This window comes from Carlito syrichta, unplaced genomic scaffold (genome assembly GCF_000164805.1).
Source record: "Carlito syrichta isolate Samal-C Ts95f unplaced genomic scaffold, Tarsius_syrichta-2.0.1 Scaffold288336, whole genome shotgun sequence".
Lineage (NCBI taxonomy): Eukaryota > Metazoa > Chordata > Mammalia > Primates > Tarsiidae > Carlito > Carlito syrichta.
In genome coordinates this window covers 88167-110886 of record NW_007232432.1, presented here as the reverse complement: position 1 = coordinate 110886, position 22720 = coordinate 88167, and the positions used below count along the sequence as shown (strand labels likewise).

Genomic DNA, 22720 nt, shown 5'->3' with positions numbered 1-22720 from the left:
GGATGGATGGAAAGATGAACACACAGCCCAACTTTTATACACACATGTAGCCATACTCATAACAACATCACATATGAATCACAAAATCACATCTTGTCCCCAGGTACACCCTATCATCCTCAGATCTTGTTGTTCCCTTAACCATCTCCCAGGAAGCTCCTCAAAAGACCCTCGGATGTCTCTCCCCTGCCCCTAGGCATCACGGCCGGTCCCCTGAGGAAGGGCGGAAGTCCCGCCGAAGGCACTCCCGTCGCTGCTCCAAGACTCTCTGCAAAGACAGCCCCGAGGCCCAGTCCAGCTGCCCACCCAGCCAGCCATTCCAGATGCTCGGCTTCCTGTCGGCCAGGGGTGTAGTAAGTATTCTGCACAGCCTCCTTTGCCAGCCTGGGCCACGACACTTGGGGGAGGTAGAGGCACAAGTTCAGGGCAGCGTATGATACATTTTAATTCAGTTTTGGGCAAAATATCCCACTGGCTCCAGACCTCATTACTGATGAACCAAGTGGTCATTCACCAGCCTTTGGCAGCACTTGGCTTGGGGAGCTGGGGGGTAGGGGGAGGCAAAACCAAAATACCCAGGCTTTTTGTAAGGGGAGTGTTGAACAATAAATCCTGGTCTCCAGAGTGACACCTGCAGGAACACATGTGTGAGACACCATAGGAGGTTTCTTTGGGGAGGAAGCGAAAGAAGAGGGTCTTTGGTGTAACAGAGGCACTCTAGCATTTACATGAAGTCTGCATCTTTTATCCCAGCTGGCCAGCAGCACGGGTTGCCAGCTGGGATTTGATTCCACCCATAAACATGACCTTGTTGAATTTATGAGAATTTTCTTCCAAGGAACTCATAGCACTGGATCTTTATCCTTTCATGTGTCCACTCAGGATCTTGGGAATGGAGGGCACAGCTGCTGTCACTAGTCCCTTCTACAGAAGGGACAGAAAAATCAAGGCTCATAGAGGTTGAGGTCTTGGGCAGACACACAGAGCAAGGCAAGAGCCAATCTAATTTAGCAACCTGGCATTGAATAGAATTATGTAGCACTCCCCCAAGTCAACAAGGAGGAGTTGGAATTTGACTTCAGACAGTTCGACACAATGAGCAAGAGATTCAGAGATGGATCTGAATTCAAGTCCTAGCTTTGCCACTTCTTAGCTGTGTGGCTTTGGCCAACTTACTCAGTTTTCTCATTGGTAAACTTGAAGTCATACCACTTCAGGACAGAATTGTGGGGAATACCCAGTAAGATAAAGATGTATATGAGAGCCTTTGGTAGACTCTAAAGGGATAAACAGGAAGAGAGTCAACACTGACACAGCCTATAAATGCAGCAGAAAGCTGTAGAGGAACTTGCTTTTTCTAGCTGCATGTGAACTTGAAAATTTCACGCAGATGCTACTTAAGAACAGATAATGGGGAAGCAAGGGACAGCTCAGGGGTGCTTTGGGAGAGGTCAAGAAAGGGAAGGCAATGACAAGCAAGAGTTGAGCTTGGCTGACACAATAGTTATCTGTAGTGCATTCTGGGAAATCCTTCTTCACCAGTCAAGACACCCAGTATCACCAAGGTCTCATTTTTCCCAAATCCTCTGCCTACCTGAAACCATTCACAACTCACCCCAGGCCCCTCCTTTGTAGAGATGCCTGCAGTCATTGAAAACTTGCAGATGGCAAATGCCCACCTCTATTCTCTCTTCCCTAGATGTCCTAAGAGGGAGCCTTCCCAGTATGGCAGAGATTTCTGAGGCCTGGGTTTGAGTCTTGGTTTGGCTGGACTAATCATTTTATCTCCTCCCAGCCCCAGCTTTCTCAACTGAGAAATAGGCATGATTATCTCATTTGTCTCCCAAAGGGATTGTAGCAAAGGTAAAGACAAATCTGAAATATGAACAATAAGAGGTGAGGAATGTTTTTAATTTAGGGAAGGCTGCCTAATCTCCCTGGTCATGGAGCCCATCTTGAGGCCATAACTGACACTAGATTAAAAAATTATATTTTGGGGAGCTACTGACTTTTACTTTCTCATTTGCCTAGGATGGTTTTTCAACATTTTCTGAAATGTTTCAGAAAGCTGGGTCTGTCCTCCACACCAGCTGGGGAGGTTACCAGATTGGCCCTTGGTAGTTTATTTTCTTAAATCACATCATTCTTGATGGCTTTCAGGTATAATGTCTCGTTCCTCATTCACCCAGGCCCTATCAAAAGAGCTGAAAGCCAGACCTCATTCGTACCTAGAAGGGAGAGGCCTTAAGAGCTCATCTAGCCCAACGTCATGATCATAAAAAAGGGAAACTGAGATTCACAGAAGAGAAATGACTTACATGAGCTGTGGCAGGGCAGAGTTGTTTAAAAAATATGGCCATATAATTTTGTGATCAAATTCTGTCTCTGAAATAGGAGTAGTTACGTAAATCTTTCTGAGTGGTAGATTCCTCATCTGTTAAGAAAAATGTAGATAATAACAGTCTCTTCTCCAAAAGGCAACTGTTGAGTCCAGTACTTGGCACAGCAACATTAGCGGTATGATGATGACAACTCTCCAGATCCTGGCTCTGCACTTACCAGCTGTGGCTCCTTGGGCAAGTTACATAAATTCTCTGGGTCTCAGTTTCCTCAAAATCTGCACAATGAGAATAATGATACGACCTGTCTCATAAGATTGTTATGCAAACTCAATGACTTAACGTACTTAAAAGCTTTAGAGTGCCACTAGTAATAGTAACAGTAGTGGCAGTAATAGCAGTGGTGGTCATGTCAGTGGTTATAGTAGTGTTAATAGTAGTAACAGTGATAGCAGTAGTGGTAGTAGTAGTTAAGGTGTATAGTTCCCAACCCTGGCAAGTGGATGGCTACTCTGGGACTAAAGCCAGGTCCTCTGCTTCTCAGACCAATTTCTTTCCATCCTAAAAGGGAACTGAAGTCCAATGGTAACTGAAGTCCAGATGCCCCCACCCCAAATCTTGTTCTCTGAGTGACCTCCATACTTGGCCCCTTTTCATCTTTTGTTTTACAAAGGCAGAGGTCAAAGAAGGTTCCAGGCTAGACCAAAGGCTTCCCAAGAGTCCTGGCCCCAAGCTTTTCTCTCTGTTAAAGCTAACAGGAGCCGGGCTCAGTGGCTCAGCCTGTAATCCCTCACTTGGGGAGGCTGAGGTGAGTGAATTGCCTGAGCCTGCGGGTTCGAGACTCACCTGGGCAACTTGGTGAGACCTCATCTTTACAATAAGTAGTTCCAGCTACTTGGAAGGCCGAGGCGGAAGGATTGCCAGAGCCCAGCAGGTTGAGGCTATGGTGGCCGGAAGCGGCTACTGCACTCCAGTCTGGGTGACAGAGTGAGACTCCAACTCAAAAAAAAAAAAGCTAACAACAGAATCACTTTCATTAAATCACTCGTCCAGTCATTCATTCAAGTCTACGGACATCTATTGAGCATCTATGTAGGATCAGGCTCTGACCTGGCTCTCAGGAAGGAAACAGTCTGTGCCTCCTAATGAGAAGTGGGGGAACAGACAAGTTAAAAACAGTAAAAGGCAATGTACACCAACTGATACTGAGATATTTAGATGGAGTGGAAGGCTAGCAGGCAGGGGAGAGGATTAGCGTTAGAGTTAGAGTTAGGCAACAAAAGTAAAAATTTACCTGAAAAACTAGGGGTGAGTCCCTGAAAGGAGATATGAAGATAAAATTCATTTGGGGACTGAGATGAAATTCCAGGGCAGGATATGGGGTCCCTGGAGGCAAGCAGGAGCCCAAGCACGAAGGGCCTTCTATGCCACACTCCTGCCACATTCCTTTGCAGGTATTTTATATGCACGGCTCTTTAAAAAAAAAAAATCAAGGACAGGTGCATGAAATCAGGGGGCTTATTTGCATATATGAATATGCAAATCTGAGGGAGGATTGCCTCTTAACTGAAGTCCTAGCTGGTGAGCTAAAGGTAACCTGAGGCTTTCTTTCTCAGTCAGAGCCCAAATCCACATGGAGGGGGTCCAAGGAGACAGTTTAGGGACCCTTCACAGCCTCGCTTGTGGGCCTTATCTCCACTCCACCATCTCTGTTCAAGGCACTGGGGAGAGAGGGATTAACAAAACACTCTTCCTGAATTCCAAGAGCTCATAGTCTAGTAGTCAACAGAATGCTGACAATACAGCATGATAGTGTTCTAAAGTTGAGTCGGTGAGCACCAACACCTCCTCTTGTTAAAATATTCAAGTATTTGCATGGCAGTTGGTAAATAAGCCTTGTCACCCCTTCACCCCACCCCAGTCACTCCAGTCACCCCTTCCCTCCCCTGCACTTTCTGGACCTTCTCACTGTCCAGCATCCAATGAATGACACTTACTCCCCTTCAGTGTCAAGGCCAGCTTCCCTTTTGATGGGGCAGTATACCCAAGTAGTTGTTGAGTATTTTGAATGTCACCTCTAGCAGTGATATAAGCAAGTACAATGTGTAATGAGAACACACAAAAGAAAGACCAAAACAATGTTGTCTTGATGTCTGAGAGGGCTTTACAAATAAGAGATCATCTGAGCTGGTATTTAAAAGACAAGTAGGAGTTTGTCAGGTAGAGATAGTTGACAAATAGAGGGATGGGGAAATACCAGCAGTGTTTTCCTCATTTGGCCCACAAAATAGTTCTTTGAAGTAGGTACAGTTATTATCACCATTTTGCAGATGGGAACACTGAGGCTCTGAGAAGTGCAGTTACCTAGGTAGGTAATCAAATTGGGTGAAAGGGGAGCCCATATGAATTACTGCTGTGCTTTGGAAGCTTTCTCTGACAGCCAGCACAGAAGGTAAATTGGGTGAGTGGGAGGGTGGATTGGATGACTGAGAAGCCGGAGGCTCTAGGGTGTGGCCAAGTCCTTTCCCTGTGGTGTGGGTTCTCTAACAAGTCTCTCACACTGGAGGCAGAATCTAGAAGGGGGCTGATCAAGACTGAATCTGAGCCAAGGAAGGTGGCAGGTTGTTTTTCCTCCTCTTATCTCCAGCCTAGGCCAACAGTTGCCATATAACCCTTGTCAGCAAAACCTGCACAGTTGCCAAGACCCAATAGTAGTAAAAGCAGGATATATGACCCATAAAAGAGGGCCTCATGAAATCTGCAAACTGGAGGCGGTAATAGAAGGTAGTGATGAAGACATTGGCTTCGGACTGGGTGTAGGTTCTCCGGAGTTTTGATCTCGCCTCCCTGTGATACCCTGGGGGCTGGCAATGACTATAGTACCAGGTTCTAGGCTGAATTCTTCACATGTACTCCCATCCCATTTTTATAACAGCCCTTCAAGGGAGTTTCCATCACTGTCTCCATTTTATGATAAGGAAACTCTAGCCTAGAAAAATTAAGTAAAAGACAACTATTCAATGGAGAAGCTGGATTTAAACCCACAAAGTTTGATCTCAGAGTCCACATGTTTAATTGCATATCCTCCTGTGTGCCATTTCATTTCTCAGGGCTCCAGTGTAGCTTGGGTTAATAATCATACCTGGGCAACTTGGCGAGACCTCATCTCTACAATAAAATCAAAAAATTAGCCAGGTGTGATAGTGCGCACCTGTAGTTCCAGCTACTTGGAAGGCTGAGGCGGAAGGATTGCTGGAGCCCAGCAGATCGAGGCTGCGGTGGCTGGGAGCATGCCACTGCACTCCGGTCTGGGCAGAGTGAGACTCCAACTCAAAAAAAATAATAATAATCATACCTACTTATGGGGTTATTATGAGGATGGTGTAAGATAAGGTTCATTTCAAAGGTATGCATTAAGCACCTACAATGAGCTGAATACCATACGGTGGGGAATAAGACAGAAAAAACCCCTTATGCTCTGTGTTAAAAACTTATCCCAATGTTTGGGATATAAAACTCAACATTTATTTGTCATCATAGCAGCTTTATTAAACTTACTCCAAATAAACTCAGGTGTGATATTTTCAGAATATCTCTGGACTCAAAAAGCTTAATCATATCTAAAATCTCAGGGGGACTTCACAACAGCCCCAGGAGAAAGTCAGGGTGAGATATGCTTCACATTTTGTAAACAGGGAAAAACGGGGCTGAGGGAGAAACCACGAATGTCTCTGGTCTCCAGACCCCTTATCCAAGCTCTTACACATTTTGCAAAGCCTTCAAGCTCTTGCTCTGCTGGGAAACGCAGCATCGAACATCGAATACCATTCATTACATTAGAGAGAAGAAAGGAACCAAAGTGCAGAAGAAGGGTGGGACGAAACTTGGGGGCTTTCAGGTTTTTTGTTTTGTTTCTAATGAGAGGTGGCATAGCATTGTCAACTTTTACTTCTGCCAGGGAAGGACAGAAAAAAGAAAAACCATCATTTTCTGTCACGAAAGGGACATTTTACCACCAGAAGAGATAGGAAGAACATGACCTTGGAAGAAAGGACCAGTCTTTTTAAAGCAAATGCATTTAGCAGGATGAAAAGCTTGTTACATGGAACTTATTTTTCTCATTTCAATTTGGGCTGGTGAGGAATTTGTCTAACTAGGTCCATGTAGAGATTTCTGAGAACAGGTGGGCAGGAGGGCCTCCACAGAAGCTTCCAAGAAAGGGTGGGCCTGCAGTCGTCGTTCCCTTCCAGCCCCTGCTGAAGGGAAAGAGAGGCCGGACCTCTCCCTACCTAAGATCTGACGACACAGTGCACAGCCCCGTGGGATGTTCCCTGCCTCAAAGCACTCTGTCATTTTCCCACAATCCCCAGTGGATTCCCCTCTCTTTTTCCATCTCCCTCTCCTCCAAAATGAACTCCCAACAGGTCAATGAATCCCTTCTTTTGCTGTCTTCCTAATTAGTGCTCGAAAGAAGATGAACAGCAGCAAGGAAAATGAACTTAATGCCTTTGTGCAATGACAGGACTTTTTTTTTTTTAAGGAATAACCAGAACCCTCTAGCTAAAAAAGCTCTGCCGTGCAGTTCTATGCTCACATGAGAATTTCCAGCTCCCATATGGCAGGGAAGGAAAAAAAATTTATAGCCGTCTCTCTCCATGGGGCCATTTGAAGCTCAGTAAATGGACTTGTTCAGTTTAATTGGAATTCTCTTCTTGATTGTATTTTTGTAACCTATTAGGCCGTGCTGCCTCTTGATCTCGAAATTCAGTCGAAATTAAATTTTGAAGTGTAAGTGAGAGGTTGCCTTTTTTCCCCCATTCTTGATTAAATAATGATTTGAAACAAAAACAATAAATAACAGTGCTGGCTTCCCTGGAGGGCTGAGAGAGACTCCCAGTGGAACGCCAGGAAGCTGAGGTTCGTGGTGGGGGGATTTAATTACTTATTAGAAAAACTCAAGTGTTAACATGAGTATATTAAGGAACAAGGAGAGAGGCAAGCTTTGGAATTTAAAAAAATAGAGAGAAAGAGAAAAACATTGGAGTTTCACAATGAGTGGGACTGAGGAGGTAACAGGGAAATATTTGTTCATTTTCCCTCAATGGCTATGAAGTCGTGAAAAGTAGTTTGTCCAAAAAAAATCTGAAACTGACAGTCCTGACCCAAAAGAGAAGAGGTTATAATAGCTCTGGGATCTGGATATTAATGGATCTGGTCTTCTGGTTCTTTTCACTGACAAAAATCCAACAGGATTAAAAGGGCTAGATGGGAAAGACAGAGCAATCCCCTTCATAACTCTGGAAGGAAGAGATGAAACATACAAGGATACTGTGTTTATGTTGTTTGCAGCGGAATGGGAGTGGCAACAAACTTAGAAAAGAGGATCTCATACTTAGATCCCAGGAGCTAGGCAGCTAGTAGCTATGAGTAACAGTGACCCCACGGGATTGAGGGCCAGGAGAGCTCATGCCCCATCTAAAAGGGCTACAGTCCCTCTCAAGCTGATTATCACCAGGCAGGAACATGGGCCCAATGTTGCCAGATCTTATTTTTCAACAGAAACCAGAAATAGGGTTGTTTTTTTTAAACCTCCCCATTCTACCAATGTTGACAGTTCATTCAAATGTACTCTCAAACATACTAAGTGGGTTGAAGAAAGCATTTCTGAAACAAAACATGACTTGGCTGTCCAGGTTTCCAATGTTGATTTGGGGTGTTTAAGCAGATACTATCTGTATGTGTCTTCTCACCCTCTGTACTTCAGAACACACAGCCTACTGCCTGTTTCCAGATGGTATTGTCTGGCTGCCAAAGCCCACTTTGTCTGCCTGTGGGGCAGTCTGGACACTCTGGGGTTCAGCCTTCAACCCATGAGTGATAGAGGATCGGTGTATAAATACTCCTGCTTTCTCACTCCTTGGTTAGGATTCACTCTAGGGTGCATGTTCTACACTAGTTTCCAGAATGTCCCCAGTGGAATTAAGCGCCAGCTGCCCACTGTGGTAGCTGGTTTGATAATGCATTATTGAATCTGATCATTATATATTATATGAATGTGCTCCAAAAACGTGCACATCTATCATGTATCAATGACCCCTGCATGGGTACCTTCCCTTCTCAAATAAACTGTTAGCACTCACATTTCTGTCTCAATCTCGGGGAATGTATTTCAGATGGGTGTTATTTACTTGGTCATTAAGTAGCTCTCACAGGGGCTGAATTTTTCATGCAATGTCCCAAAAGTAGGCCTCTGTGAAGTCATGGCAGGGAGGGTGAAAAACTGAGGTGGAAGAAGGAGTAAGATTGGACCAAAGCAGAGAACCCCACTGTGAGGGTTCCAGGTTGTCAAAGGGGGTCGGGTACCAGAAGGGTATTATGATCACATGACAGAGAGCCTGGGTGGCTCATACTGTCAGGGGTCTTGGGGGCTATATCCCAGCCAGTAGCACAGAGGCAGAGAGCAGTTGCAGACATAGAGGGAAATTCCCAACACATGAAGAAGAGCTCTTTAAAGATGAATTTCAAGAGGCTTATTATCTAAATAAGGAGGCAGAGGAGCAAGGGGGATCCATCCTGCCACGTCAGTGTCGAGGGGGTGACTGTCTCCATCTTACATGCCAGAGGGAGTATCTGACGAGGAAGGAGATGCCTGGGGACAAGAGGCCTCCGTTGTCTGCCCATCACCATGTTCATGCCTCGAATGTCTCCTCTTCATTATCATGGCTATCCCTTCCCCCTAGCACACTCACCTTGCCTCGGGCTCACCTCAATTGTGTCCTCCCTCCTCTTCCTGTGGAGTGAGTGGAGAGTTCTGGAGAAAGTGGAGTCTGGGGTTTAGGAGGCCATTAAACCATCCAGACATCTCTAATGATGAGTTTATGAAAATGCTTTCTACCACCTGGAAGGATAACACAGAGCCCATCGAGACTTGTAAAGACAAAATCAAATAAGGTTCAGCTGAAAGGAAGCAGGAGTAGATGTTTTCAGGTTCCCACCTTCACCCTGCCAGAGTAATCCTCTAAGCAGGCCAAATAGAGTGTGAAGATTTGTGCGAACAGAACCTACCAGGAGTGTCATGTTATGCTGTGCCCTGTGCAAGGGTGACTACCCTGCAGAGCAAGTGGGAGATCAGATCCCACCTAGCCTCTATCTGTCATGCCCTCAATACTGCTGTGGGGCTGCTTCAGTCCAGAGAAAGGTGTGCAATCTCTTTGCTAAGTTGTCTGGCCAGAGGAGGTGCCTTTTTCTAATTCCTGACCCAGAAGAAGCACCTTTTTCTCATGGGAACAAAGTCACTACGGGGGCTAGCAGTCTCACTGTAGGCAAATGATCCAGTCTATCTCTTAACTTGACCTCTCAGAAGAGTAGAAAGTGGAACGGGACACCGAGCACAGCTTGTCCCATCTGGAAGGCTTTGCAGGTCTGGAATTTCTCACCTGAAACCTGGAACTCACACTGCTGAGAATCTGCAGATAGAGTCCCTAGGTGCTTCCTCTCAGGGTCCTGGATCTGAGGAGTATTAGGAGGAGAGAAGGAGCAGAGGGCATTCCTTCCCTCTGCCATGGGCCTAGACCTCACACCTGATTCTAAGACATGGCGTTCAATAGCACAGTGGGGGTGGGGCTGACTCTAGTGAACAGCAATCTATTGTATATTTCAAAATCGCTAGAAGAGAATCATTCAATGCTCCCAGCATAAAGAAAAGATACATGTTTAAGGTGATGGATATCCCAATCACCCTGATTTGATCATTCCGCATTATATGAATGTACCAAAATATCATATGGACTCCAAAAATATGTGCATCTATTATGTATCAATAAAAATGCAAATTAAAACCTGATTCTAGAGGTTCCCTGAAGCTCACACACCCAACTCTGAGCTGGTCTCAAGACCCCAACCTTCAGCCGGGGTCCACTGAGTTTCCTAAAACTGTTCTGAGTATAATGGAGGCCAGTTCCTTCTTTAAAAACTATCAAATTCCCAAAGCTAGCAGTTACCCAGCTAGACCCCACAAGGGCCTGATCACCCAGTCATCTCTACCAATGAATCAAGTTAGGACAGGCCACAGAGATTTCCAAGGGACCAGGAAGTAGCTTTGTTTATTAGAGTATATTTACTACATGACTAGTACAACACTGCATTCTAGTCATGGCCCTATCTTCAGCAAGCTTCTATCAGACCAAGAGGTGGGCAATGGAATAAGCAGATACCCCTACCAAGTAACTCTGCTGTGACACACAGCAGGTGCTCATTTTTGAGTGAGTGAATGAATGAAAGAGTGAATGAACGATTGTATATTGTACTATTTTTGTCTGGAGAATCAGAGAAGGTTTTCTAGAGGAGGTGACAGGAAACCTGGAGGATGAATACATTTAGCCATGTGAAATGGGGGAAAGAAGAGTGTTCTGGACAGAGGAAAGGGAATGTGCAAATGGCCTAAATGGCCTGAGGGTAGAAGAAGCAGCGGGTAGCAGAATCAAAAACTTGAATCGGTCAGCTTAGGTTGTAGGGGCCATGGTGGGATACTGTGGAAGAGATGCTATTTGTGGAGTATGCAAGGCTGGGTTGTACAAGATATGTAATTCATGTCAAAGAGTTTACATTCATCCAAAGAAATGGAATTTGTAAATACACAAGAGAGGTTGGTATGTTCAGGTACCAAGGTGAACCCAATGAGAACATTTCAGTAGTGTGTTTATCTCTGTTTTCTGGTGATGATAGAAAAGCACGATGCCTTGTAGATTTCTGAGTTCTAATCACACAATTTACATGTGGATAAGTCACAGCCAGGTGGAGATACTCTGAAAGTGTCCCTGTGAACTCAGGCTATGGGGTTGAGAAGGCGAACCAAGACAAATTCCCCTGCTGTATCCACTATCCCCGAGGGCCCTCGCACCTGAGAACTCCTTGCCCATGGGGACCCATGATGCATCAGGGAAAAATGCTTGAAAATTAGTAGTCAAGACTGAGAGCAAGTACCTGGGAGAGAAAGCCTGACCTGAGTACCCTGGTAGTAAGCCACAAGATAATGGAAGTCATTGTTCTCACAGGCCCCTGTCCTTGAGTTGTCTTCCAGCCCAGTTCCCTCCATGATGGCCTTGCCTGATTCGCTTGTCATACACTGGCCACCAGTCATTCACCATCTCTGGGGCAGAGATTCCATGAGCCCATCTCTGGACCAAGCCCTGGCCTCAGAGCTCAGGCCTCACAACCCAGTTTCCTGGAGTGGTACCGTCTCATTCCGGACAGAGGTGGTGGAAATACACATTGTTAGCATTGAACTCCAAGGGTGAGAAAGCACAAAACCTGGCATCCAAAGCCCAAAACAAGAAGTCAAATAGGAAGACGGAGTGGGAACAGGGCCTTTACATTATTTTAAAAGACGTCTAGCTCCAGAAAACTCCACCTGAGAACCTTATTTTGAGATTCTTTCTCCCAAAGCAAAGCCAGCCAGATTGCCAGACAGGGAAAGCAGCAGCTGCATTACACAGAACTTGGCAAAGTTAGACCATCACCCTGCCCGTGTGCAAAACCTTCTGGGAGAATCCACAAAGGAAGTCCCACCCCTCCCCACCCCCAGTCCCAGGAGCTGACAGCCTGAACTGCTGGAGTTATCTCTGCTGTTCTCACAGTTCCAATGTCTCTGTGTCTCACCCTCATGACCAGTTGCTGAGAAGGCAGAGATGGTTTGTTAAGAAATCCCAGAAGTCTCCCTCCTTCAGGCCCCAGGTGCACAGGACAAGGGGCGGGGGGAGTGTAGGCTCTTGATGATGAAACCTGCCCTAATATCTGTGGTGGCAAGAATATAGAAGAAGATCCACGTACTAGATGTCTAACTGTTTACATATAAGTCAGCAAGCTTGAAAAACTATATTCTTCCATCTTGGCAAGCATACCTTTAAAATGAGCTGAAAATCAGTTTTGAGTTTAGAATCTTGGACCCTCCGGAGTACCAGACCATGACATGGCAATGTGGGAAGAATCTGGTCCCGAGATTCCCCACCCCCTTCTCTTCCTGCCTCTGGCACCATCCAGCATCATGATGGACTTCCTACACATGCATATGGACGCCTCAGCCTGAACATCCAAAGTTCTGTCCAAATAGCCCTTGAACCTAGGGGTGGACACACTTGAAGCATGGCCTACCTGAGGGAGAATAGATCCATGGGGAAGGCCTGCAGAGACTCTAAAAGGGGGCATAGGGACCATTTAAACAGAGAAGAATGGGATCTCAGGTACCCAGAGAATAGTCAGGAGGGAAGTCGTTTCCAAGTGGTACCCACTTGGCCCTACAGATTTCTTGCCCTCTAGGGATGGTTATCGCTGGAGGAGTCCTAGGGCAGGGATCTCTCTTGCCCACAGCTAAGCATGACACTGCTGGGGGTGGGGGTCAGCACCAAACATGCTGTGCTATCTCAGCCAAGACTCTGTTCCGAAGGTTTAAGGGAAACCACCCATCGAACTTCTAAACACATGACTGCCTTCCAAGTGCTGGCTTGCCATCATCTCCTTTCCTCCTTCATCTGTCCTAGATCAGCCCCAAACAGGGTTGTGGGGACCCCTTTTTATTCCCAATCACCCCAAAATCTCCAAGCCCCTTCCAAAACCCTTGGTTGCAAGCATATCCTCCCTTCCTAGTGTCCCCTGGACATTTACACATAGGTAGATATGACAGTCTAGCACCATTTGCATATTCAGCAAGGGCATTGAGGGATTGACTAGGTTGACTAGGTTAGGTCCCCTTAGGGAGAAAGCCAAACAGAATGGATGTCCCCATCTGTCAAGGGCAGGAAAAATTCCAAACTCAAAGTTCAGGGCCAAGTTTGAGGATGTGCAGAAAGGTGTGTGTTTTTTCTTGTCAATTGCGACTCTAATGATGGACTCACGTTGCCCGCTCTTCCCTTTCTCTTACACCTTACCTACCTACTAAAGGAGGAGTTCTTGCTTGGTAAGTGGATAAAATCCGCAAAGACATGAGGGAATTTATTAGAAGCCACTCAAGAGCCTTAGATACCTTCTACAAGGGGAAAAGGACACACACAGATATCTATAGAGACCTTTTTTTTTTCCGTTTGTTTTCGGTCAGACTATTTGACTTCCTTTTTTTTTTTATTTTTGTCCCCTCCTTTCTCCCCCCCCCCCGTTGAAAACTGCCAAAAATGTCAGTTTGCGACCTTGACTTTATATTTAAAGAACAAAGCAAAACTCTCCGCTTTATTTCATTTCTTTTCCCCATGTGATATTTGTTTCGGGTTCTATTCAGGCAATTTTTTCTTTTTTTAAAAAAACGTTAAATTAATTAAGAATTTCGTTGAAGTTTAAAATTTTGACTTTGTCTCTCTCTCTCTCTTTTTTTTTTTTTTTTTTAATTTCCAAGATATTTTGTTTAGGCCCATAGTCCCATTTCTTTTTATTCTTCCCCTTCCTTTATTTTTATTATTGTTTTAGGTTGAATTAAGGGTGTTTACATCCCCTTTCTATTGAGTTGACCCTTTTGTTTAATTCATTAGAAATTAAATTTTGTATAATTTCCTTTTTCCTTTTGTTTCATCTGAATCGCATGCTTTTTCTCTGCATGATACCTAAATCTTCCAGTTATCCTAGCAGGGGGTAAAAAAAAAATCTCCTTTCTGTGGTATTCTTTCAGGAATTTGTGCTTTTGTTTTTTGGCGTCTCTTCTTTCTTCTCCTCTCTCTCTCTTTCCTTTCGTTACAGTGCATCATGACGGTAAACATTTCTTGGTTATTTAGACACAGCCCACGGGCCCAGCACTCAGCAGTGTCCAACGGGTCTTTTTGCTTTCAGATCACTGGGTCGGGGTCTGCCGCTGACCTCTTTACCAAAACAGCCAGCCCACTCACCACCTCTCGAGGACATTCCCAGGAGTACGACTCAGGCAATGACACGTCCTCACCACCCTCCACGCAAGCCAGCTCAGCCCGGTCTCGGGGCCAGGAGAAGGGGAGCCCTGGTGGGGGCTTAAGCAAGAATCGGGAGCTCAACAGTGGCAACACTTCTGATTCAGGGAACTCCTTCACCACCTCCTCGCCCCAGAACAAGGGGGCCATTTTGGAAAATCTCTCCCCCACCAGCAGGGGCAGAGAGTCAAGGTCAGTGCACCTGGCACAGGGGCTGGGAGGAATCTCACCTCAGCTCCACTTTCTCATTCTCTCATCCCAGCCCCCCCCACTCTTGGGAATCATTTATTTTCAAAAGAGAGAAAACTCAACTCAAACCTGCTTAATTGTTTTAAAAATCTAGAGGTACTAGCTTTAGGTACATTTTGGATCTAGGGGCTCAAAAATATGTCATTGAGAATCTGTCTTTCTCATACCTCTCTTAGTCTGTTTCCCTACTCTGTTGGCTTTAGTCTCAAACGGACCCACCCAAGACATTGTCAGATATGCCATGCAGCTAACATCCTGTCAGTTTAGCCAACCAACAGAAGAATAATGCTTCTTTCTCCAAAATTTCAGCAAAATACCAGGGAAAGTGATCACTGCTTTGTTTGGCCTAGTTTAGGTCATCTGCCCACCCTGGACCAATCACTGCAGCCCAAGGGAGGCTGTGCTCTTGGTCACAATATGTCAGATGCTACCATTGGCTAATGAGGAGAACCTTCCCACATTCCTCTATTGGTTTCAGGAGAGATGGAGGTTGAGTAGGCAAAAACAGATGTTAATTTTACCAATAATCCTAGGAGAGTGTCTAACATCTAATTCATTGTAAGTGATGATCATTTAAAAACATACCACAGTATTTACGGCAGATGAACTGAAAACCAATATTCACACAAAAACCCCCACATGGATGTCCACAGCAGCTTTATTTGTCATTGCCAAAACTTAGAAGCAACCAGGAAATCCTTTAGCAGGTGAGTGGATAAATAAATCGTGGTCACCTCCAGACAATGGAATATTACTCAGTGCTAAAAAGAAACACGCTATTTAAGCCATGAAATGACATGGAGGAAGCTTAAATGCATATCACTAGGTGAAATAAGTCCATCTGAAAAGGCAACATACTGTATGATTCCAAGTATATGACATTCTGGAAAGGACAAAACTATGGAGACAGTAAAAAGATCGGCGGTTGCCAGGGATCGGGGTGAGGAGGGAATAACTAGGTGGAGCACAGAAGATTCGTAGGGTACTGAAACACTTTTGTATGACACTGTAATAGTGGATACCTGTCATCAGACATTTTCCCAGACCTGTAGAATGTACAACACCACACAGGAACCCTGTTAACCAGGGACTTTGGGTAAAAATGATATGCGAGTATAGAGTCATTATTTTTAACAAATATCCTGCTCTGGCAGGGGGTGCTGATAGTGGAGGAGGCGTGCAAGAGTGGGGGCACCAGGATATGAAACCCCCCATACATTCCACGCAGTTATGCTGTGGAACTTAAACGGCTCTAAAAATAAAATGCATTAGTTCTATTGTATATATCATATAATTACATGCAATGTGGTATACACATTATATATGTACTACCACACCACATGTTATATATACTGTCATATAATTTACCAACCCATTATAGAATATTGAGACATCTTAACTTTTTGGCCCTTAGCATGCTTGCTGGGTGCAGTTTTCCTGCAGAAAACGCTTCCAAATAGTTGCTTACAAGCCGATTGTATTTCTCCTATGTCGTCACTCCCCTTTGCTCTCCCTAAAGAAATCTCAACAAAATGCCAATCACTGAGGGTACTGTCACAATAACAGCTACTAAAATTTACTGATCATTTATGCTGCGCCATTCATTCGAGTTTTTAATCCCCCTGCTTATTACCATGTGCCAGACACGCTGCTCAGTGCTGGGGATATTTTTTAAAAAATTGGAATGGGTCTGAGTGTGGTGGCTCACACCTGGAGTCCCAGAACTTTGGGAGGCAGAGGAAAGAGGATTGCTTGAGCCCAGGAATTTGAGACCAGCCTGGGCAACATAGTGAGACTTCATTTCTACGGAAAAAAAAATTTAAAAATTAGCTGGACATGGTGGCATGCACCTGTAGTCCCTGCTACTTGGGAAGCTGAGGCAGCAGGATAATCTGAGTCCAAAAGGTTGAGGCTGCAGTGAGCCTCCAGTCTGGGAGACAGAGTAAGACTCTGACTCTAAATAAATAAATAAGGAATGGTCCTTTCCTTCAGGAGTGGGGCAAATGGGGTTTCCTTCTTCTGGGAATGGAAGTCTGCTTTTTGTTCCAAGGGGCCAATATTTTCGAAAGATAGCCAAAGCCTTAGTGCAGCAGCAGTTAGCAGTTTCTTCAAAAACAGAGTACACTTTGTTCCTAACACATAGCCCACTTCAGTCCTGGACAAGCAGCTTGGCATCCACATACAGACCTGGCCTCTGGCTTGCCTGCCCTGGGACATCCCAGGCCCCAGCTCACACCCAAGCTTGGCTGGGAGTCCGAGCTGGGCCACAGCAAATGTCAATGTCTCCAGGAACAGGCAGTGAAGTTCCCAGACAGGAGAGGGAGGACACATGTCTACTGATATACTGAAGTGCTATTGTGCAGGAAAAAAAATCGAGAATAGCAATAACACTAAAACAATAATAATAATGACAGCTAATGCTCATTAAACCCTAAGCACATACTAGGTACTATGCCAAATGCTTTCCATAAATAATCTTCTTTGGCTCCCCATAAAACTTTTATGGGATAGGTACTATGCTAACCCTTCTAAAACTGATGGGGAAACTGAGGCTCAGAGTGGTTGAAAAAAATTCACTTAAAGTGGCAGCAATGGTATTCAAGTACACATATGTCTCCAGAACTGGAATTAAAGCCTTAGAGACAGTTGGCAGTTACTAGCTTAACTTGAACTACATGAACAACCAAATTAAATAATTTAGACCCAGGCTTCCACTTTGAAATATAAATGATGGTTAAATCCACAGCTATTTACGTTATGCCAGTTATGAGCAGAGAGGTCTCAACAAATATGGGCTGAGTGGAAGAGACATCAGCTCTAAGTCAAAAGCACCAGGGACAATGAAGGCAGAGAGCTGGCATGGTGGCAGGGTTTGGGACTCTGGGTGGCCTTGAGCAAATACCTAACCTCAATCTTCTCTATAAATTGGGATAATAATAGTGCCAGCTTTATATAGTTATTGGAAAGACTAAGTGAAGCAAGCAATGCTTATGAAGCACTCAGGATGAAAGTTTGCAATGTTCATCCCACCGCTATTTATTGATGACCTAGGATATAAGTAGCTGTGCTCAGTTCTGGGGTACAATGTCCAAAGTTGTATGAGTCCTGCCCCCAAGGAGCTCAGTGTCTGGGGCAGAAAGAGACAACCTATAATTATAAGTCTAAGGGAGTCATATAGGAATAGGGACACATAATAATTAAGGTCCATGGTACACACTGGAGATCACCCAACCCAGACTTGGTTGGGGGGTGGTGTCAAGGAAGGTTTTCCAGAAAAGGTGAGGGCAAACTAAGGCCAGAACCATGGAGTAGGAATTGTTGGATGAAGCAGAGAAAGGAGAAGGTTACAGACAACGAGAATGTTCTGAGGCCTGGAGATAAGAGAGAGAATAGGGATAGTCTAGGAAGAATAAGTCATCTATGGCAGCTGGAGTCTAGAGAGGAATGTGAGGGCTGAGATTGGAAGGGTGAGAAGGGGTTGGGTCATTATGAACTTTGAAAATCATATTAATATGATTTGAGCTTGACTCTTGGCCCAGTCCAAATGAACATGTCTTCACTGACAACCTAACAGGAGCCCGGCATGTCCCTAAGCAGGGTGGGGATACAGAAGACAGGACCCTGTCCTTTGGGTGATTCTGAATATGCCTCCATTCTTTTTTGGGTCTCAATTTCTCCATCTGAAAAATGGGTTATTCCAAAGTTTCCCAGACCCCTTAAACCAACTACAGGTCATCTTCTTGATTTTTACCATATCCATGTACTACTAGGGTATTCTTACTTACTTTAATAAACTCACTTTTTCATGTATAAGGAACCTTATAGTACTATCTGAAGTATAAAATTAGTATCACATATCCTAGATAAAGGGTCCTTGCAAGAATATGTATAATTAAAACAATATATTTAATTCTAGATACTCACAGTTGTCAGCCCAAGGCTATGAGTCTAAGGTCTGCAACTCTCTCTCGGGGAGATTATAAAGTGTCAGAGAGGTGTTAAAAGCCCACTAGCATCCAACAAGGACTTTCTCATTAATGTAATTGGAAGGACAGAGCAAGACTAGAAAGGGAACAAATCTCTCACCATGTGATTTGACATTATTTGGCATCATGCCCATGCCCAATGACCTCCTAAAATACTCTGGGGTGGCCCCGTGTGGTAAGTTGGGGAAACGCTGAACTGGGTTGTCTACTTTTTTTTTCCTTTTTATTATTTCTTTTTCTTTTTTAACTTTTATTATGAAGATGTGGGGTACATTTCAGGGTTAAGTATACAAACATTGATTATGCAGGTTCCCTTGTTGATGAGGTATGCCCCCTACTCCCCTAGCAGATTCCCTCAACTGCCAATTCTACGCCCCCTCCCCTGAGTTTCCCACTATTGCCAATCGCTTTGTTATAGCATTATAACTGTTCAAGATCCGTTTATGAGTGAGAACATATGGAATTCTGTTCTTTGTTTCTGTGATAGATCACTGAGTATGATCGACTCCAACTCTGCTACCTCTACTCCTCTAGCATATGTGGCCTGGGAAGTGTTCCCAGAGATAGTAGGACGGGAAAAGGTGGAAGGAGGGAGGGTTCTGTGAGAACACCACAGCCTAAGCCAAGGCAGGGAGGTGAGTCTTAGCTCAAGGGCAGCAGGCAGGCCAGTGCTCACAGACATTCTCTCTCCAGCAGGGGATTTCAGTCACCGTGTCTAGAATGTGCGGAAGGAAAGAAGCCCAATTTGGTCCCATCCACAGCCCGGAGCTCCCCCATGAGAGGGTGCTCCCGCAGCTCCTCCTATGCTAGCACCCGGTCCTCCAGTCACTCCTCCCGATCCCCAAACCCCAGAGCCTCCCCCAGGTACACCCGGAGCCGATCCACCTCCTCTGAAAAAAGGTGAGTGCAGATTCGACCTCTCTGTAGCACCTTCCTCCTTAGGGAGTTGGTTCAGGTAACGGGAGATGTTCTTTCACTCATGGGGGGACAAGGAATCAGACAGACTTGGGTTAGAATACTCATTCTACCCATTACTAGCTGGTGATTTGGGAAAAGTCAGTTGGCCTCTCTGAGCCTTAGTTTCTTCATCTGCAAAATGAAAACGATAACATAACAATTCTTGTTCAAAAGGATTATTCTGAGGATTATAAGGCACTTAGAATAGTACTTGGAATATAATGAATATTAGTTATTATTGCTGCTCCTGGCATGAGTTCATGTGTATCTATTAACTTCTGCTGCATAAAAATTATCCCCATACTCAGTACCTTTAAAACAACAAGGGCTTACTTAGTTCTTGATTCTGTGGATCAACTACTGGGTTGGGTTCAGCTGGGTGGTTCTTCTGATCTACTGGGCTCATTCATGTGCCTTTGATCAGCTGGTGAGTTGGGTGGAGACTGACTAGATTGAATGGCCCTAGCTGGTTCATCTCTGCTCCATGTGGCTTCTCATCCTCCAGCAAGCCTGTTCATATGGTAATGACAGGGTTGAGAGAGAGAGAGAGAGAACACACACGTGCTATGGTGTGCAAGTCTTCTTGAATCCTAGGCTTGGAACCCTGACATGACATTCCTTTGGCTATTAGCCATAGCAAGACACAGGACCATTACAGATTCAAAGATTCAAGATTCCTCCTAGGGGGAGGAGCTGCAAAGTCACATTGAAATAAATGTGAACACAGGGGGAAAAAAAAAGAACTGTGGGCATTTTTGCATCCTATCATCCAATTTCAATAACCATTGGCAATTGCTTGATTTATTTCTCATGTGAAATAATGATATCATAGAATGTATAGATAAGATTTCAGGAACTGGAAGATTCTATCCAAAATAATCAACCCAGCCGGGCTCGGTGGCTCAGCCTGTAATCCCGTGCCTTTGGGAGGCTGAGGTGAGTGGATTGCCTGAGCCCACGTGTTCGAGACCCGCCTGGGCAACTTGGCGAGACCTCATCTCTACAGTAAATCAAAAATTAGCCGGGCATGGTAGTGCACGCCTGTAGTTCCAGCTACTTGGAAGGCTGAGGTGGAAGGATCACCGGAGCCCAGCAGGTCGAGGCTGCAGTGGTCGGCAGCGGCCACTGCACTCCAGTCTGGGCAACAGAGTGAGACTCCAACTCAAAAAAAAAAATTATCAACCCATGGCTCCATGGACTCCAGCTTCTCTCTGCAAAAAAGAAATTCCCAATAGCAGTCTGATTATTCCTCTTTTGCAACTATATAATTAAAAAACAGTTGTTCACTTGGTTATTTCAAGACCAGGCCATTAAAAAAGGGAAAGCAAGGCAGCTGACAAAAATATTCAACATGATAGGATGACATAAATAAAAGAGCAAATCAGGCAAAAAGGAAAATTAAGGAAATATATAATTAAGTCACGAGAAAGATTTAGTCCCAAAAGGTATGTCCTACCATTCTGTATATTTGCTGTGAAGGTGGGTTGCAAATGTGACCTCTGAGTTCCCCACAAGACAAAGGAAAGAGGGAAATTACTCCATTCGTTGTTACATTATTAACAAAAAAGATAAGAATTGAACCAGTTGCTTGGAAGAGCAGCTCTTTCTGATTTTTAAGTCTGTGAAAGATGAAACATACATGGCTCCACAGAAAAAGAAAAAGGGCACTATATGGTGTGGATGAAAATGTCCAACGATATTCTTTGCAAGTGTCCAAAAGCATGTTTCATCTTGACTCTTTCTTACAGGATCTCTCAATGCACAGCCACAGAGCTAGTTGGCAAAGGCAGATTTTCCAGGGGACATAGCCAAACACTGCCCTGGGGCACTGAGACAAGAACCTATTCTTTCCCCACAATGATCTCTAAAATGGGGGGAGGGAGGCGAGGGTTGAGAGAAGGGGTTATCAGAGGAGGAAGAAGACTAGAAGTAGCATACAGATTAATAATTGGGATGCACAGCAGTATAGTCTACAAAAGACAAGAGCACTTTGAAACCAAACAGATGTGAATTCAAGTTGCTTTAAAAGCAAACAGACCTGAGTTCATATCCTCTAATAGATGTGAGACCTTGAGCAAATTGCATCACTTCTCTGTGCCTCTGTTTCCTCCTCTATAAAGTGTGATTACTAATAGTACCTAATGCTAGGATGTGCTGGGGATTAAATGAGATAATGCACAAAAAACATTAGTTCGATGTCTGGCACGTCATAAAATACATGAGTCAAAGCTGACATTTCCCCGGGTGCTAGCAAATTGGCTAGTTAAATAACTCCCAGAAGTATCATGAGGATGGGATCTAAGGGGCAAAAAGGCATAAATGTCCTCTGTAGACTTAAATGCAGAACGCGCGGTGTGACACTGTTGGTGATCTATGCCAGTACACTAAGTGATTTACCCTAATGTACTCATTTAATTAACAACCGTATAGGGTAAATACCAGTATTACCCTCATTTTACACATAAGAAACCTGAGGCCCAGAGAAGCGAAATCACCTACCTAAGGTCACACAGCTAGTAAGTGGCCAAGATAGTAAGCACTCAGTAAGAGGAAGCTGGAGGTATTATTGTTAATGTCCCAAAGAGGGGGATTTCATTCTCTAGTAAGGGCCCGATTCCTCAGGCCGGCCTTCAGAAAGAAAACGAGGCCGCCTGGGGACCGGCTGCATAAAGCGCTAGACCGCTCGGGCGACCCAGGCAGAGGCTCGGCAGGCTCCTCAGGGGCTGTTCCCTCTCCCCCAGGTCCTTCTCCCGCTCTCCCAGCTATTCCTCCAAGTCTGGCAAGAGAAGTCCGCCCAGTAGAAGCTCTCGGTCCCGCCGCAGCCCCAGCTACTCCCGCTACAGCCCCAGCAGGTACCGGCCGCGCCCGCAGGCCCCGGCCCCGCCCCCAGGCTAGGCCCCGCCCTCAGGCCCCACCCCTTTCCTTTGCTCCGCTCGCCCTCTCGAGCCCCGCCTCTCCGTCCCCTCTCCGACCTGTTCCTCGTAGGTCTACTCCGGCCTCAGCTTTCTTGCAGTTCCCTTTGTCCAATCAGGAGTGGCAGCTAGCAGCCAAATACACCATTATGTCCTAAAGTTCAGTACAAACACTCAGCCAGACCCCAGAATTCATACACCCAGCCTAGAGCCTCTTCACCCGTCTAATACCACGCATCCCCATATTCAGAGCCCCCAATTCTTACCCAGGTGCCAGGGCCCCCGGGACGTTCATATCCTCACCCCTGCAGCAGCAGCACTGCCGGGGTGCCCACCCGCAAAGGCTGACCCCCTCC

General features: G+C 45.2%; 1 protein-coding gene across 1 annotated transcript in view; it reads left to right on the top strand.

Annotated features, from left to right (window-relative positions):
• Window positions 1-22720, top strand: part of SRRM4 (serine/arginine repetitive matrix 4) — a 48277-nt gene that overhangs the window by 20817 nt on the left and 4740 nt on the right. Inside the window, exons 8-11 of the mRNA XM_008053631.2 lie at window positions 197-353; window positions 14148-14452; window positions 19192-19395; window positions 22194-22304. Of these exons, the coding sequence (XP_008051822.2) occupies window positions 197-353; window positions 14148-14452; window positions 19192-19395; window positions 22194-22304 (777 nt within the window). The remainder of the gene's footprint in view (window positions 1-196; window positions 354-14147; window positions 14453-19191; window positions 19396-22193; window positions 22305-22720) is intronic.